The 17,489-nt window shown below is 34.5% G+C and overlaps 1 protein-coding gene across 1 annotated transcript in view; it reads right to left on the reverse strand.

Moving 5' to 3' along the window:
• LRP6 (LDL receptor related protein 6) overlaps positions 1 to 17,489 on the reverse strand; it is a 161,594-nt gene that overhangs the window by 59,167 nt on the left and 84,938 nt on the right. The window contains exons 4-7 of the mRNA XM_041735969.1: positions 14,646 to 14,842; positions 12,782 to 12,913; positions 9,701 to 10,097; positions 8,393 to 8,564 (exon numbers count right to left, since the gene is read on the reverse strand). Coding sequence (XP_041591903.1) covers positions 8,393 to 8,564; positions 9,701 to 10,097; positions 12,782 to 12,913; positions 14,646 to 14,842 — 898 coding nt within the window. The remainder of the gene's footprint in view (positions 1 to 8,392; positions 8,565 to 9,700; positions 10,098 to 12,781; positions 12,914 to 14,645; positions 14,843 to 17,489) is intronic.

Below are 17,489 nucleotides of genomic sequence, written 5' to 3' on the forward strand. Positions count from 1 at the left end.
CACATTTCTCTTAACCAACAAGTAACAGTTTTGGACAGGTTACTGGGTTTGTAAATATGGTTTTAAGCCCCTTATGTTTAAAATAACAACACAAATCCTGGTTAAAGCTTGCTTGTACATTCTGAACTCAGAACAAATGAACCATTTTAAGCGATTCCAAAAGATTACCCTTATGCTTTAAAAGTTGAGCCAACACTAATTAAATCTTTTGGCAGCTTTTGAGGGTGTGCTTTGCTGTATTACCTCAGAGTGGTTTAATTAGTTAAACTGAAATTGGGCTTCTGTCACTTCTAAAATCTACCTCCAAATCTGAACCAGAGTCTCCAGTGGTTTCAACTGTTTCAACCACATTGTGGTACGGATTTAACTATTCTGAGGCATTCCCAAATATTACAAACCACACTGAGAATATGGGCTACAACAGGAAACAGATGTGGGTTAACCAGAATATCTCCACAGAAAGGAGGTTATAGCAAACCTTCTATAGATATCACATCTGGTTTTTTGAGTAGTTTCATCAGCTTATTAAATGTCAAGACAGGATTACCCATGAAATTTTGGAATGCAGCCAGTCTACTACCAAAGTTGTTGCTATGCAACTTCACTTGACTAGACATGTTCAAGAAATAGATGACAATAGGACAACCAGGCACCTATCATAAAAGGAACTAGAGTGGGAATACTATGACATCCTAAAAGAAAAACTTAAACACTGTGCTTATAATGAACCATTCATCTTCTAATGTCCCAGCCAATATCCAAAACAGGTAGGGAATTAATCTTCACATATAAGGAGAAAATAGATCTCATTGGAGGCTGACTGATAATAGGGTATAAAATAAAATTTCACAGAAATGTCATTTTAAAAAATGGAATAAATATCCATGGAAGTAACAGTCAATCATGCAGAATCTCAGTGGGGTGAAAAGTAAAGAGAAATGCTTTGAGACCAATAGGGGAAGTAAAGAGATGCAATGTACCTGTGATAAAAACATTCAGGACAATTATAGTCCTAGGTTTAGAGCCTTTGCGGAGCACCTTGGTGGCTCAGTGGTTGAGCGGCCGCCTTTAGCTCAGGTCATGATCCCGGGGGTCCTGGGATTGAGTCCCACATCAGGCTCTTTGCAGGAGGCCTGCTTCTCCCTCTGCATATGTCTCTACCTCTCTCTCTCTGTCTCTCTCATGAATACATAAAATCTTTATTTTTATTTTTATTTTTTTAAATCTTTATTTTTAAAAAAAGCCTTTTAAACTGTTCGACTTATTTCAGTAAATACAAGTGATTTTTAATGTGAAAAGAGAAAATATCATAGCTTCACTAGGGTAATTTTATTTTTTCAAGGAGTCATGTTTAGAATATTAAACAGCTACTATGCTCTTTTACAGACAGAGCTAGGAATTGCTACTGTGACCAAAGCTTTCTAAAACCAAAGTTACTCAGGAGAACTAGAAAATTAAGAACAGATTTTCAGTTCAAGGCACCATTATTATTAATACAACACCACCTTGGTCAATTATACTCAACTGCTTCCTCAGACACTTGTAAGAGTCCCACTGTCCTAAGGCCTTCAAAAAAAAAACCCTAATGCAGAAAACATAAACATATTAACAAGGGAAAACTGCTCTCTTTCCTTTCATTCTCTTCAAGCACAACTAAAATAAATTCTTTTTTTAAAAACGATTTTATTTATTCATGAGAGACACACAGAGAGAGGCAAAGACCTAGGCAGAAGGAGAAGCAGGCTCCCTGTAGGGAGCCCAATGTGGGACTGGATCTGGGGACTCCAAGATCATGGCCTGAGCCAAAAGGCAGATGGCTCAACTGCTAAGCCACACAGGCATCCCTAGAATAAATTCTATTTGGAGTCTGAGTAGAAATAATAATCAACACCTTATTAGTGAAAGGCAAAATACTCTAGGACCAGAGAGTATGCATTATATTCAGATATTGCCATTTATTTATTTTTAAGTTTTCTTAAAAAGTAATCTCTACACCCTATGTAGGGCTCGAACTCACAACCCTGAGATCAAGAGTAACATGCTCTTTTGCCTGAGCCAGCCAGGTGCCCACCCACCCCACCCCCATATATTGGCTTTTAAATATTATTCTTCATTAAACAGAACCATGGCTCCTTAGAGCAATAGTTGATTCCACAGCTGAGGCAAGAAAATATGAGATAAAGTTGAATATATTGTTCCAGAAAGTGCTTTAAAACAGTGGAAGTTCTTTGAAAACTTAAAAATAGAATCACATAATCCAACAATCCCACTTCTGGGTATATATCTAAAAGAACTGAAAACAGATCTCAAAGAGATATTTTTGCACATCCATGTTCATTGAAGCATTATTCATAATAGCCAAAAGGTGGAACCAACCTCAATATCCACTGCTAAATGGACAGATAGAATGTGGTGCATACATAAAATATTACTCAGCCTTTAAGAAGAGAATCTTGTTATATGCTACCAAGTGGAGGAACTATGAGGACTTACGCTAAGTGAAATAAGCCAGCAACAAAAAGACAATACTCTATGATTCTTATTCCACTGCATGATTTCCCTTTAGGTATCTAAAGAAGTCATTCTCTTAGAAACAGAAAGTAAACTGGTAGTTGCTGGGGTGGGGAGAAAAGGAAGTTGGTTTGATAGAATTTCAGTTTTGCAAAATGCAAAAGTTCTAGAGATTTTCTTGCACAACATGCATAGTTAACACTACTCAACTCTCTGCTTAAAAATGGTTATGATGGTAGATTTTGTGTTATGTGGGGTTTTTTTCTTTACCACAATTTAAAAAAGAGATGGAGATTAGTGAAAAGGTCACAGGAATCAAGTTGAAGGGCTCCTAAAGCCAACTCTGGAACAATTTTTGCAACAATACAATGATAATAATGGAATATAACCTTATAATATTCTATAATTTTATAAAATAAATATCCATGGTTCCATATTAATATACATATAAAAAACTGAAAAGAGGAGAGGGAACAGCTCTTCCTTACCAGAGAATTCCAATTAATAAATATAATAAGAATAATGGAAATTGTATCAAATGTTAATTTCCTGGAGCTGATAATTGTTCTAGGAGCAGGTAAAATGAAACTTGGTCAAAGATCTATTATTGCAAATTTTTGTAAGTCTGAGATTATTTCAAAATTTCTTTCTAAAAAGGAGGCAAAATAGCACACAACACAAAAAATACTATATTAGGAATCAGAAAACTGGAATTCCATTTTTTTCTAAATAGAAAATTATATGACCTTAGGCAAATAAAAGAAGCAAACTAAGCAAAGCACTGAAGAATGCTTAATTTTAGGAAGAGAAACCTGGGACAAAAAGAATAATGTTTGTGTGAGCATTATATCTAGAAACCATAGCTAATTTTATGAGAACTATGCAAAAACAATTTTGAAACCCATGAAACATTGTTTACTTACTATCTTTAGACTAATGAAATTTATTATGGCATAAAAGAGGTTTTTTGCCATATTTTAAGAATAACACTGGAGCTAAAACATAAAAGCAATATTATAAATCTCAACCAAATATAAAAGCCAAGTCATTAGTCAATCAAAAATCAAAAATAAATGAACAGTAAGAACAAAAAATCCTGAACAGGGTTTTTAAAAATCACATAAAGCCTCTAATTTCATTCACACAAACTCTAGAAGCCTAGAAGATTTCAGAAGCTCATAATTATAAATGAAATACTAAACAAATACCAGTCTACTGAAAAATCTCACTACAACCAAAAGAATTCTAATTCTTCTCTGAGACTTACTTATTTCAGATCCAATCTAACAACAACAACAAAAAATGATAGTACAATGAATGAATGGTTTGGGAAATCTATGAGTTCAACAACAAAAAATTATAGGGCCTACACTGTAATATTCTTAGAAGGTCTAAATTTTTAATTGTAAACTACACTTAAAGTGGAAAAAAAACTGAAGGAGAAGCCTTTGTTCATATGGATATCTTTAAGAAAAACTATTATATAGAATCTTTAAATAGCTGGTGATCATTTTAAACTTAAGTAAGAAGTTAAAATACTTGTCACTTTTAACTGCTCAATGTTTTACAAATTCTCTCCGAATAAGTCTCAAAATTGTGGTCTTTGCCATTATTTAGCTACCTACCCTTTCCAAACCTTCTAAAAGCAGTAAAAATAAAATTTATATGAAACGCATAAAAGTATAATAGTTTCCCATCTACAGAGAAATAACCTCCTGAAAAATAATGTTTTATAGGCACTCCATTAGTAAAAAGCATTTATATGTTTGGCTAATTTCAAACAACAGCTTTAAACATTTATTTAAACCTACTAGGCATGTTAATAATGGAATAGCTTGTATAAAGGTCAATACAAAATATAAATGAATATTACATGGAGAAAATACTTTCAGTAAAACTGAATTACTAAATATATTGAACCCTTTCTTTAGTTAATAGGGATTCAACGCACAGTAAATAAGGAAAAATTTAAATAAAAAAGAAAATATTAAAAAAAAAAAGAAAATATTCATGTCACCTGAATATAAATTTCCTTTATGCAACTCTCCCAAAGCAAATATATTATCTGTTCTTAATCAAAAATAATGAAGTTAGTATTTAAAAACACCAGAAGATGTTATAATGGGAAGAAACCTAAACATCATCTGGCTTAAATGATCTTACCTGTCAAAATACAAAGAAGAGATTATTATATGAATTATCTAAGGTCTCTCAGTTAAATGGAAAATCAAATAAGAATTAAGGTCAGAGTCTGCTATTACAAAACATTTCAATAAAGATCCACAGATTACCACTTATAACAACTAAACACCGTTACCAACTATAAAGAAGCTAACTTCTCCTCTTAAGAAAGTAGGACATTAAAATCTGCACTCTTTTACTTCAGGTATACAAAAACCAAAGGGAAAAAAAGGTAGACTGAAACTAAAAATATCTCCACACACATTACATGGTTTTATACTAAAACATGAGAAGAAGGGTAACAACAGAACATTTTTAAAAAGATCAAGAGCAAGTTCAAACGTGGTCACTAAAATAACATGCATCAGATTATTCTAATTTACATAGATAAAACTATACTAACTCCTAAGCAAGGCAAAGCATCCTGTTTGGTGAGGCTCTAGGGTTTGTTGTGGCATTTTAGGAAAGCATGATTACACTCATCATCAAGCAAGTTTCTCTCATTATGTATGTGTAATAATTTTTTTAGAGCCAGACAAAGTAGAGTGGATAATGAGACAACAGGGTATATAATTAGATAATGTACTACTTTGGCTGCTGTAGATTATAACAAGTTAAATAATGTTGCTTGAATTGTACATCAAAAGGTAACTTTCAAATAGGAATTCAAAAATATGTTATTGTAAAATATACCCCAAACAGATGCAAGATAATATAAAAGGACAGCACGATGTTTAAAACTCAATGAATATAAACCCCAAATCCAGGTATTCTGTTGAGCTGAGAAATGTATTGAGTGTTTATCAATATCATTCTTCAGTCATATGTTTGGAACAAGTGGGGGAAAATACACATTCACATACATACATATAGTGTTGTAAAGTAGAAATGAGCGAAGATTCAGGTATCTAAGCTCATTATCTTGAATATTTCTTTAAAACTGAAAGTAAAATCAAATTTAAGGAGCACAGAATGTTAAAAACTGGCAAAGATTCAAAAGGAAGTACTTGTTGGTACCCGTCACATAATCAAAAGAGCTTTATTTCAACAGCAGATGATTATAATTTAAGGAAGAATTAATCTTAGAAAAAAACGATTAAGAAAAATCATCATGGGGCGCCTGGGTGACTCAGTTAAGTGTCTGCCTTTGGCTCAGGTCATGATCCAGGAGTCTCCACAGATGGAGTCCTACATCAGGCTCCCTGCTAAGTGGGGAGTCAGCTTCTCCCTCTGCCTGCCCCTTTCCCCACTCGTGCTCTCTCTCCCTCTCAAATAAATAAATAAAATCTTTGGGGGGAAAAAAAGAGACCAGTAAAGATCAGTAGTTAGGATCACAGGCTACATAACAAAAGGCTAGCCAATAATCTCTTTAGAAAAAGAAGCATTTAAAAAATTATTTATTTTTCCAAAAGTTTTCAAGTTCACTATATTCAACTTACTATCAAGTAAAGTGAGACATAAACTTGTTGTGGTAGTTGCTCCTATAATCACCATTAGTCTCAGAAAGAGAAACTAACAGTTTTCCTCCCCCAGTTATGCAGGATTAATTTAGATGAAGAGCTCTGCTCTTTCCTTAATATTCTGTATTCTAGAAACATAAATTAGGAAGAGAATAAATAACAATACCTGCTCTATTTCCCAGATGTGTCTAAGAAAAGAAAATTACAAAAGTATTGATCCTCAATTAGAGAAACTTCATCAGAATCTCCAGGGGAAAAAACAAAGGGAGGTCTTTGTATGTAAAATCTGGTGGAGGTAGATGTACCACTAATTCCAAATAATCTATCAAAAAGAGGACAGAGAGCAAACCTGGAAGAGGTGAAATAGGTGATAGGTGTGAAGGCAGATTTTTAAGGATGCTGGTACCACTCAAGGAAGAAAGGAGAGAAGTGAGGGAGGAAATGACACCACTGCATACATGTATACAGCTCAGTAAGACAGAACAGGCCAGAATGAACACCAATATTAAGATCTACTGCACTTATTGCAAACCAAGACAATAAATCCTGTCTAATCAATATTATATGTTGTTATATGTGGTTCATTCTTATTCTCAAACATGGTCAACACAGAACCTCCAAAAATTCTCACTCCTCTACCTATATCCCTCCAGACTAGTTGTGATTTTTTAATAAAATTTCTATATCTAAAGTAATGAAAGTGACCTGAAGTGTGGGAAATAAGACATGAAAAATTCCCAGTAAGAAACAAATGTTTTATTTACAATCTAATCAATCATAGCGCAAGCATAAAAGGTTACCAAATATAGAATTTTAAAAATCCCTATGAAATAATAAATCAAGTGTTCTTCCCTTATGTACAAAGATTCTTGTACGACATATGACCTTTAAATTGTTTTTCTAAGAGTAGTAATACCTATACCTCATGTAGGGTCCATAACTGGTCAACAATACACATTTGTGAACTGCTTGGAAATGGATGTGCAATCTGTACTTAGGCTGATCCAAGTAGGACGCTAATAGCCTGTCTTAAAAAAAAAAATGAACCCATAACTTTGGTCTCATTAGCACTGTACTCTAAACTGTTAAAGATTCAAACACTAACTTGGATTTAACCCCGGGGGGGGGGGGGGGGTAGAGGAGAACAACAGTGAAACCCTAACAGGGAGAAAATTTATATAGTTAAGTCTATGCAAAATTTTCTATTAATGCAAACCAGCTGGAAGAATAGGAGATGCAGTCTTCAGTATTTGAGCCTGTGGAATACTAATACGTTTTTCTATTCCAAGTTTCCATTCTGAAAAGAAGGCCCTTTAATTCATTATTCCCTGAGTCCCTGGCACTCTTAAGAACTACCTTTCTAAAATAATGGCTCTGAGCTCAAATTATCTATCTGTTAGAAGATATGTGTTGTGGCTCCAAAGGGCCATTCCAAGCCTATTCCTTATATAAGAAGTCATGCACTTAAAAAAAAAAAAAAAAAAAAAAAAAAGTCATGCACTCTCCCAAGAAATACTGTGAAATAAACTGTTTTAAGAATGTGATCCTAAGACCTATAGCACAGCCTAATTCAAAGCTGTGAAATTTAGAGTTCACATTCAACATCAAAGTATATGCCATCTACAAAACATTGTCATAAACCACTAGTTTATTGTGATTCACCACTGGTTATTTCCACCATAATTCTATCCTGATTGCTACAACTTAATTCTACCATACGGTAAATATTTTCCCTCAAGCTTTGATTAATTAATCATTCTCCTACACAGCTCAAAATCAATTTAAAAATTGTTTGCATGCAACCATCTTACAACTTAATATATGCTACCACCTGTCCCCAACACTAGTAACAAAAAAAGTTATATATACACATATGGGCTTTGTTCTCCTGACAGAACTACCAGCTCTTCCAGTATAGGTCTTAAATAATACTTGATTTGTGCAGACACTGTCCCTAGAAAATTCAGACAGTAGCTTTATCTATAATGAGGAAAATCACTCAAATAAGCTTTTAGGACTAGAAATAAAGGAATATCCATTTCTCATGCCAGTACAGCTCAAAAATCTTAAGGTTCAATGGAAGAAAATACATAATCCCTAGAATCCTGAAAGTTGAGTAAAATTTCTGTAAAAGATACCTCTGGCACCCCAGACAAGAGGTTAGAATATCTGCATCAAATTATTATCAACTCAAAAACCATTATGAAACGGATTTAAAAATGAAAAAGCAAGAAACCAACCTCAATTTTGTCTGTTTTGGCATCTCCCCAGTATATTTTGCCTTCATCATAATCCAAGGCTAAACCATTTGGCCAACCAAGAGAAGTATTAACCAACACTACTCGGTCAGAACCATCCAGAGCTGCTCGCTCAATTTTCGGGATTTCTCCCCAGTCAGTCCAATACATGTACCTACAGAGGTATACAGAAAATGAGCTAAAAACAGATAATAAACTGTAACTTTCAGATATCCTAAAGGTGAGGTCCACCCTCATATCACACTGGTCTCAGTTAACACCATAGAAAGAAAAAATAAGAAATATACTCAAAATTTATGTTTAAGACATAATAGCAGTTTGTACATGCTGGTAGGATATTTTCAGATCAAACAGTTTTTTAGAGCTGATAATAAAAAAATCTCTTCCAATGAGATCTTTTTTTTTTCCAAAATACTTTGTGCTCCTTCCCATTAACAGTCATCTTTTTCTTTTTTTCTAAACTTTTAATTTAAGTAATCTCTACACCAAACATGGTGCTTGAACTCATGACTCCAAGATCAAAAGTCGCATGCGCTTCTCAGGCAGCCAGACACTCCAGTCATCTTTTTTTTCTTGTTGGCTTGTCATCTCTGACACAAAAAGGCTATCCTAATAGTAATTTTCAGATGACAAACTGAATTCCCAAAAAAACTTACTCTTTCTGTAGTGCTAAGTAATTGTTGTGGTTCCTAGGAGTTTAAGTGGCTCTAAGACACTGTTTTACACTGAAGTGAAATAATTTGTCACTTTGTTCACTCTAAGAATGAATCTCATAGTAACAAATAACATTGATGAGTATATAGAAAGCTGTATTTCCCTGGACTGTGGTCAAGGTGTCATGACCTCCTCCCCCTTCAAAAAAAAAACTGGGTTAGTCATGTATTTTGGGATATACAAAGTAAGATATATCCTTTAGCATACCATTCTAGAAGTACTGAAAATGGGATGAAATTAAATCTCCTAGGGGAAGAAAAAGAGTTCTGAAAACAATTTCTTTCCACATTTTTCACGGTCATGATGCAACCTCAGCAAAATCTGTAGCCAACACCCAAAGTCAGCAAGCACTGACTTAATTTAGAAAGAAAAAGTATTCAAAATATTCAAGGAAAAAAACTAACAATTCTTTAACTTGAGATTTTATTCCATCACTATTTTCTAAAAATGAACAGCCACTGAAGAGCTGTTTACTGAAAACCAACACATACTCCATATTGTTTTTGTCAATGTTTTTAGGAATCTGGAGAAAATAGAAACACCAGGCAAAATTTTTCTATCAGCAGAGCTTCTTACCCAACCATGGGATCTAACACAATAGCCCGGGGTTCCTCTAAGTCCTCTGAAATCAAGATCTTCCTCATGGTACCATTGAGCCTTGTCACTTCTATCCGATCAGTGCCAGTATCTGTCCAATAAAGATTTCGGGCAACCCAGTCAACAGCAATGCCATCAGGATGTGCAATTTGAGCGGTGACCACAAACTGACTGCCAGATCCATCTATGAATGAGCGGCGTATGGCCCTCACTTCATCATCAGTCCAGTAGATATAGCCTTCCACAGGATCATAATCTATGGCAATGGCATGACGGATGTCTTCTAACTGTAAAACAATGTCCGTAAAATCTGGCGTATCCAAAGAAATACGTCTCAAGTCTGTCCTTCGTGCTAAAAGCAGTAATTCAGTGGCACCTAGAACAGTGAAGTGAGATAAATGAAAAAATTGAAACCCATAGGCAAAATTTAGTCACTCTAAATCAAGAGTAAAGAACTTCAGGAATTGAAAAGTGAAGTAGTATAAAAGGACATTCAGGGTCTATTTAGGGTGGAAATGGAAAGTAACAGTTAACTAGTAATAGCGTGACTATGAGGTCAAGCTCTGTACTGGCTCAGCTCTCCAAATCAAGTTTTGATTCCTCCTCTGGTTCACTTGCTTATATCCCCTGGAATTAGTTACAGCTACTTAAAGATATAATGAAGAGTGACTATGTAATGACTAAGAAGTTAAGTAGCTGAATATTAAAGGAGGAAGGAGACATAGTATAGATCCTTTGAGAAGGAGATTTACAAAGGTAAAAGACAAAGATCTTTTGTGTTTGTTGAGAATGTTCTAAAACTGGATTGTGATGGTTTCACAGTTGTAAATTAGTTAAAAACCACCGAACTGTGTATTTGAAATAACTGAAATTTATAGCATGTAAGTTATATTTCAGTTAAGCTGTCTTAACAAAGAGAATAAGGCAATACCTGACATAATAAAGTACAGAGGGGGCTATGGTGAAGGAAAAAGCAGCAGCAAAGAGAGGGCATCAGATAAATGTAACATACTAGTTAAGATGAAGAGCTGTGGATCTGACACAGCTGGATTCAAGTTCCTATACAAACTTAGCCAAAACTTCATCTTGATAAAACTAGTTTCTTCATCTATATCTCATAGGTTGCTCTGAGGGTTAAATAAGATCCATGTAAAAATCAGGAAAGTACTGAACACAAATATTTGATAAATATTAACTAATGTGTTATTATCATTAGAAAAGAAACACTTGGGCAGCCCCGGTGGCTCTGCAGTTTAGCGCCTAGCACCACCTTTGTCCCAGGGCCTGACCCTGGAGACCTGGAATCGAGTTCCGCGTCAGGCTCCTTGCATGGGACCTGCTTCTCCCTCTGCCTGTGTCTCTCCCTCTCTCTCTCTCTTTCTGTGTCTTTCATTAATAAATAAATTTTTTTTAAAAAGAAACACTTTCAATTTTTTGTTTCACTGAGTTTTAAATCACTTATTTATGAAATGTTTTTAACCCAAATTAGTATTACATAAAACACAGCTGAGAATGAGAGTATTAATTTCAACCTTTTTTTTTTGTTTTGATTTTTTTAATGTTCAAGTAAAGCACTGATAAAAGCATCTAACTATAAAAGATAATAAGCAAGCTGACAACTCAAAGAGTGAAAAAGGATTCCCAAAGAAATGAATCTAAAAGAAAATAAGCTTCATATCAATCTGGAATTATAGCTGAATAAAACTGAGAAGAGGAGTAAAGCCCTTCTTTACAGTTTTTTGATTCAAGGGCTAATTATAAATGACTTGATCTTAGAGAAAATACAGCCCTAAATGCCATAGCAGGTATCAAGTAGGAATAAATACTATTCACTGCCTCTACTAACTACCAAAAAGAGCCAGCCCCAAAACTCTGCAAAGAAATCACAGAAAGGGAAGCTGTTAATTTGAGCAAGGTGATCAAAACAGAATAGTTAACTTGAAGCTACTACATGCCAAATGTACATCTAAAATTCAAAATACTAGACATATACATTTGCACTGCTGTAAGGGTGTAGACAGACCACTATTGCTAAAATAAATCCTCTATTTTAAAGTCAGGCTATATTTTTAAACAAAAAGGAAACATTACAAAAACCTTTTGTTTTAAATTGAAACCAAATTATTGTTTGCCATGGAAACCGTCTGACAAGAGTCAGCCAGCTTCACCTTTGACTATGAGGATAATTTATCAATGCCAAGTCATGACAAATATCCTGTACACCAACTCAATTCCATCTCTCTGACTCCCTGACCCCCTTGCCAGGAACTCCCTAACACACTCTGAAATAAAGGCTTCTGCTTTTCAGAGTTAGATAAAGAAGCCGTTGCTAAATATAACAATTTTCTTACCAGGTCTTGCTGGTGGCTAGAAAATCAAATAGTAATCCATAGAAGTAAGAATGAAGAATAACATTCTCATTAAGAAGAAAAAGAAGAATTGATGGTTTCCCAAACCAGAAGTCCCCTGAAATGTCCTAAATCAACATATTTCTTCAATATGCCCTCTTCTATCAGGAATTAAGAGAATAAGGAGAAGAGGCAGTGGTTAAATATAGAAAAAAGTTGCTTTAAAACAGCAGAATATGGATTTTTTTTCTTCTTCTGAAAGCACTTCTCTGTTGTTAAAAGGTGATTTAAAATATCATCAATAATTGTTTAGAAATATACCTACCCCATGATAAGTCGCTGTAGTTTAAAGTTTAGTAAACACTGCTTCCTTGCACAGAGGGAATGCTATCCATTGTTAAAAGATTGATTTTTTTCACAAGAATCAACTGTGATACCTATAACTGACATTTCATCAAAAAAGAAATAGCATCTAAAAAAATACCATGTTAAAAATTTAGTCAAAATGCTAAAATGACTTAATAAGCAGTATTAAAGATATGCCCTAAAACACAAAACACCCTTGTTATATAACTGATTGTGAAGACAAAGATTAAGTGACTTGTCTCCCAAACACTGTACTATACAGAGCTTACTATAGAGAAATAAAACAAATCATAAAGAATTCCAGTTGTGATGGGAAATTTTTCCTTCTTGGAGACCAACTTCTTACCATCTTTGCAGGCTTTTCCATTCTCCAGGAGTTTGACCCCAGTTGGGCAAGCACACTGATAAAAAGGCTTGACTGGAGACATCAAACACAAGTGGGAACAACCACCATTATCAATTCCACATGGATTTGTAGCTGTCAAATATAAATCACACTGATTAATACCAATGATTATAGATGCCCTCCCTCACTCTAGGTACACAAAGGTTAACAACCATAACATGAGCAACTGTGATAAACTAAATTATTACCAAATGTCATCCAGGTCCTTGACTACCAAACCATCTGCAAGGAAAGGAATTAATCAGCGAGAAGTGACTTAGTATTTTGTACCCAAAGAGGAATACACAAGAAATAAAGCAGGATGCCACTACCCACTACCCTAAAAGAGCTTACAATTTAGTCAGTATGCCCAAATTAACAAACTAGAAAACAATACAAAACAATGAAACTAAGTGCTATCTTGCACATGATAGACATAAATAAGTAGAGTCAAATGGAAAATAAATCACTAAGGGTTAACGAAAACTTTCATGAAGGACATAGGACATGACAGGACTCTTGAAGGACAGGAAGGAGAGAAGGACATTTCAAATGTGGTAAAATTATATGAATAAAAAGCCTGGAGGCTGTACATTGGGTGAGATAATAAGGCAAATATTCCAACTGGATATTGAGGTTTCTGTTGACTAATAAGAGCTAAAGCCGAGTGAGCACAAAGATAGGGACAAATTGTGGTGGATGGCACTGAAAGCCAAAAAAGTTAATTAGGATGTTGAAAAATCCACTTTGGAAAGATTAACATGGATAGGCATAATAGACCAAAACAGGAAAAACAAGTGGAGATTCATTAGCACATTTGTTGAAACTATGGAAAGGGATGGATTTAAATAATATTCATTTAAAAATCAACCTAAGATGGAGACCAACAAAATATGAAAGATACAGCAATGACAACTGCAAATTCTGAAACTAGTAAAACACAAAGGATCAACAGTGCCATTAAAAAAACAAAACAACAACAACAACAACAACAAAAACCCAGGGAAATTCTCTCCTAAGGGCTAACCATGAAAATAAAAAATTCATATAACATTTTTATGAAGGGGCTACACATACATTTAAAAACACTTTTATGGACTCATGATCATCAGATTCCAATATAATACATTATTTGACTATCCCCCCCCCCCCCCGCCCAAATGAATAGAGCTAATACAAAGCAATGCACAATCCAAACACCCTTTATTTCTGGCTATGGAATACAAACTGAAATATACTCAGACACATGCCAGACATTTATTTATATACAAGTGCCAAACATTTAACATTCTCATATTCCTTTTAAACCTAATTCTACTTCTCTCTTAGAAGAAATTGTTCCCAGCAGCCAAAGCCCAAGTCACTACAAAGGTTGAACAAAAATAGAAGCAAAACTAAGAAAACGGAGTGGGGAGGAGGTTATGCAGATTTATGCAGGTATTAGGCAACCTAAGATAATTCAATTCACCAGTTAGATTCACAGAAGTTTCTATTTAAGAAAAGTACTTCTTTTTAAAAACACACTAAGAAGTAACATAAATAAGAAATGCATTCATGTATAAACTTAGCTATCTCGATTTCTTATTTTATTTCTCTCTTCTCAACCACCATAACCCAAACAAAGGGCTGAGGTGGCTGACAGTGATAGATTAACAAGTTACAGTTTAGGCTGCCTTTAACCTGAATTGTATTTTGATGTTTTCTTTATGCTTTACTCCTTCCCACTACCTTTGGATGTATCTTCTCTCCTCCTGCCCTGACTAAAGCCAGACATCTGAGTGCTAAAGCTATTCCAACTTGCAATTTAAAAATCAAGATCACTTACCATTTGGCTGTCTCTGTTGGCTGAAGGCATGTATATCCATGGGAGAGAAGATGTTAGAATGGATTTCACGCAGACCCTCGCCAGTGTACTTGTTGCAAGCCAAAATGGAGTGTGTGTTCCAGTCAGTCCAGTACAATGTGTCCTCAAATAATGTCAAGGCAAAAGGATGTGGAAGAGAACCTTTAACCACTGCCTGCCTATGAACAAAAACAGAAAAACTCAAACATTTATAAATTTTCTTTTATCAAAACTTGACTTTGCCCATTAAAACACTCTTGTTTTCCACAAGAACACACACAAATCCCAAGTAACACATATCTTAAGGCCAAATGTACCTATGAAGAATAAGTCACATAATAAATTCAAATATATTTTCATGGTGTCCAAAACTCCCCACCAAGTACTTGGCAATAGGCCTCAGGTTCATTACAAACTAGCAGAGAGAAGGCTCAAGTATTAGCACTGCTGTCAATTCCCATCTCTAGACTCACATCTTCATCCTTCCACAAAATTCATTTTATTAGAAGACAGGTAGGCAAAAAGAAAAATCCTAGGGTTTAAAGTTGGCACTGTAAAGTAGTTCTAAATCTGCAATAGGTCTACCCCTTCTTGATGTGTTAAAAACAAAGAATCCAAGCCTGTTTCTTCCATCATTTCCTATGGTTTTGGTAACTGAAAGTAAAAAACATATACCTGAGGCTAAAAAAGGTGTTCTGGTGGAGTTCTTTCTGTAAACTCCAGTCTAGTCTAGTAAATGATCATTTCTGCTTGTTTTCTGCTATATGGTTACTTAACCTCTACAAGTCAGGTAGCAAAAAAACAAACAAACAAAAACAACAACAACAACAAAAACAAACAAGTGCTGTCACAGGCATCATGTGTTCATGAAACCAGACAGACCCAAAAATTTCACAAGCAATCCATACTATATGAAGGGAAAGATAGCCTGATTAGTACTCAACCACAGAACTCTGCAGTGTCATGGAGTTATTAGTAAATATTCCTAAATAATGAACAAATCATTTTCTGTGACAAAATAATATTCAAGAAAAAAATTCTTTGATATTTACCTAATATCAAATACAATATTTTCAACAACAAAAAAAACCCAAATACAATATTTTCATAAATAGACTAGGAGAGATAAATGGAAAATGTAACCAACTGAAATAAAGAACATTACATATTTTAGGGAAGAGAATCAGTTTTTAGGTCCTGGACACTATCTGATGATTTCAAATACTGAAGAGACCACCAGCATACTAAATTAAAACCAAGAGCAGTAAGATAATTTTTATCTAAGCAGAGTTAACACCTGTTATTGTACATGGAATGGCCCTAGCCTAAGGTGTTTTAAATTCAGGCCAGATTTTTTAAAAACTGATTACAAGATTAGCATGACTAGTTTACCAAACAAATTTTCTATTTCAGAAACTCATCCCTACCCTGCCAGCCCAGATCACCACAATTTCTCCTCCCATTTTTATTTTTCTTTTTTCCCTAGCAGACTACTTTTCCTTCTGATTTCCCCAAAAACCTGTCACAATGTCAACATCTGAGATGGTTTCTTCCACGTTTTAAATGAACTGCTTTATTAGGTTTACTGAAATGATTATGTTATTTATAGGAACGATATCATAGTTCAAGTCCAAATTTAAATAGGTCTACATATTTCAAACTAAAGCCTACCAAAACTCAGTATAGTAAGAGAGTTCTGAGAAGCTGCCAAGAAAGACAAGCAACACAACTGAAAACTGAAGAATAGTATTAAGTGACTTAGCAGTTCATTAACTACCCTCAAGTGCAAATTCCATAATCAGATCTTTGAAAAACTTTGGGAAGAAAAAAAGCCTTCTAAGTAAGTCCTTTGTATATTAAATAAAAAGTTAAAATTCACTCTCTGAAGTAAAAACAGGAAAACAAACAGGAAAAAAAAAATCCCTCCCTAAAAGATAGACTCACTTTATATACTGACTGAAAACTTATAAATTGGTAAAAAATCAGACAGACCAGAGTTCAATGTCCTTCTGACAATACTTAAATAATTTCTGCCAGCTTTATTTTATCTATAAATGAAAGATAATAATCGACCCTCACTGAGTTGCTTAAAGATTAAAAGATAATATACGCAAAAGCGTTTAGCATGGGGACACCTGGGTGGCTCAGTTGGTTAAGCATCTGCTGTTGGCTCAGGTCATAATCCCAGGGTCCTGGGATCAAGCCCTACCATCTGCTGAGTGGGAAGACTGCTTTTGCTTCTCCCTCTCTCTCTCTCCCTTTGCCTGCTGCTCCACCTGCTTGTGCTCTGTCAAACAAATAAATAAAATCTTAAAAAAAAAAAATCATTTAGCATTATGCTTGGAATTCATAAATAATTCCTCAATTTTAGGATGTATTTTTCCATATTTTAACATTTCTGAGATGGGGTAACATTTTACAACTGAAATGCACATTTCATGTAGTAGTCTGTAAACCAATAAAAGTTCTTAAGAATCAATATGATATTAGAATCAAGTAAATACTAGACCCTGGCTTATTTATATTCCCAGGATCTCACACAACACTGTGTGCACAAATTAACTGGAATGATGAGACACTCAGTAAATGCTTGATAAAATTAAGTATCTTAAATGATACATATAATTAACAGAGCTGGAAAAAAAAAGAATTAAAAAGGCTATCACTCATTCTTAACATATTCTTTGGTTATTTACTGATTCGTCCAACCGATGGTGACTTGTTTCTGAAAGTAAAGATAACTGTATATAGTCTTCACCTTTCATCTCTCTGATTGGGATTACTAAGAAGGCCTATCTCTTGGTTTCTCAAGGAGGAGAGTTTCTT

The sequence above is a fragment of the Vulpes lagopus genome, chromosome 21 (assembly GCF_018345385.1).
Source record: "Vulpes lagopus strain Blue_001 chromosome 21, ASM1834538v1, whole genome shotgun sequence".
Taxonomy (NCBI): Eukaryota; Metazoa; Chordata; class Mammalia; order Carnivora; family Canidae; genus Vulpes; species Vulpes lagopus.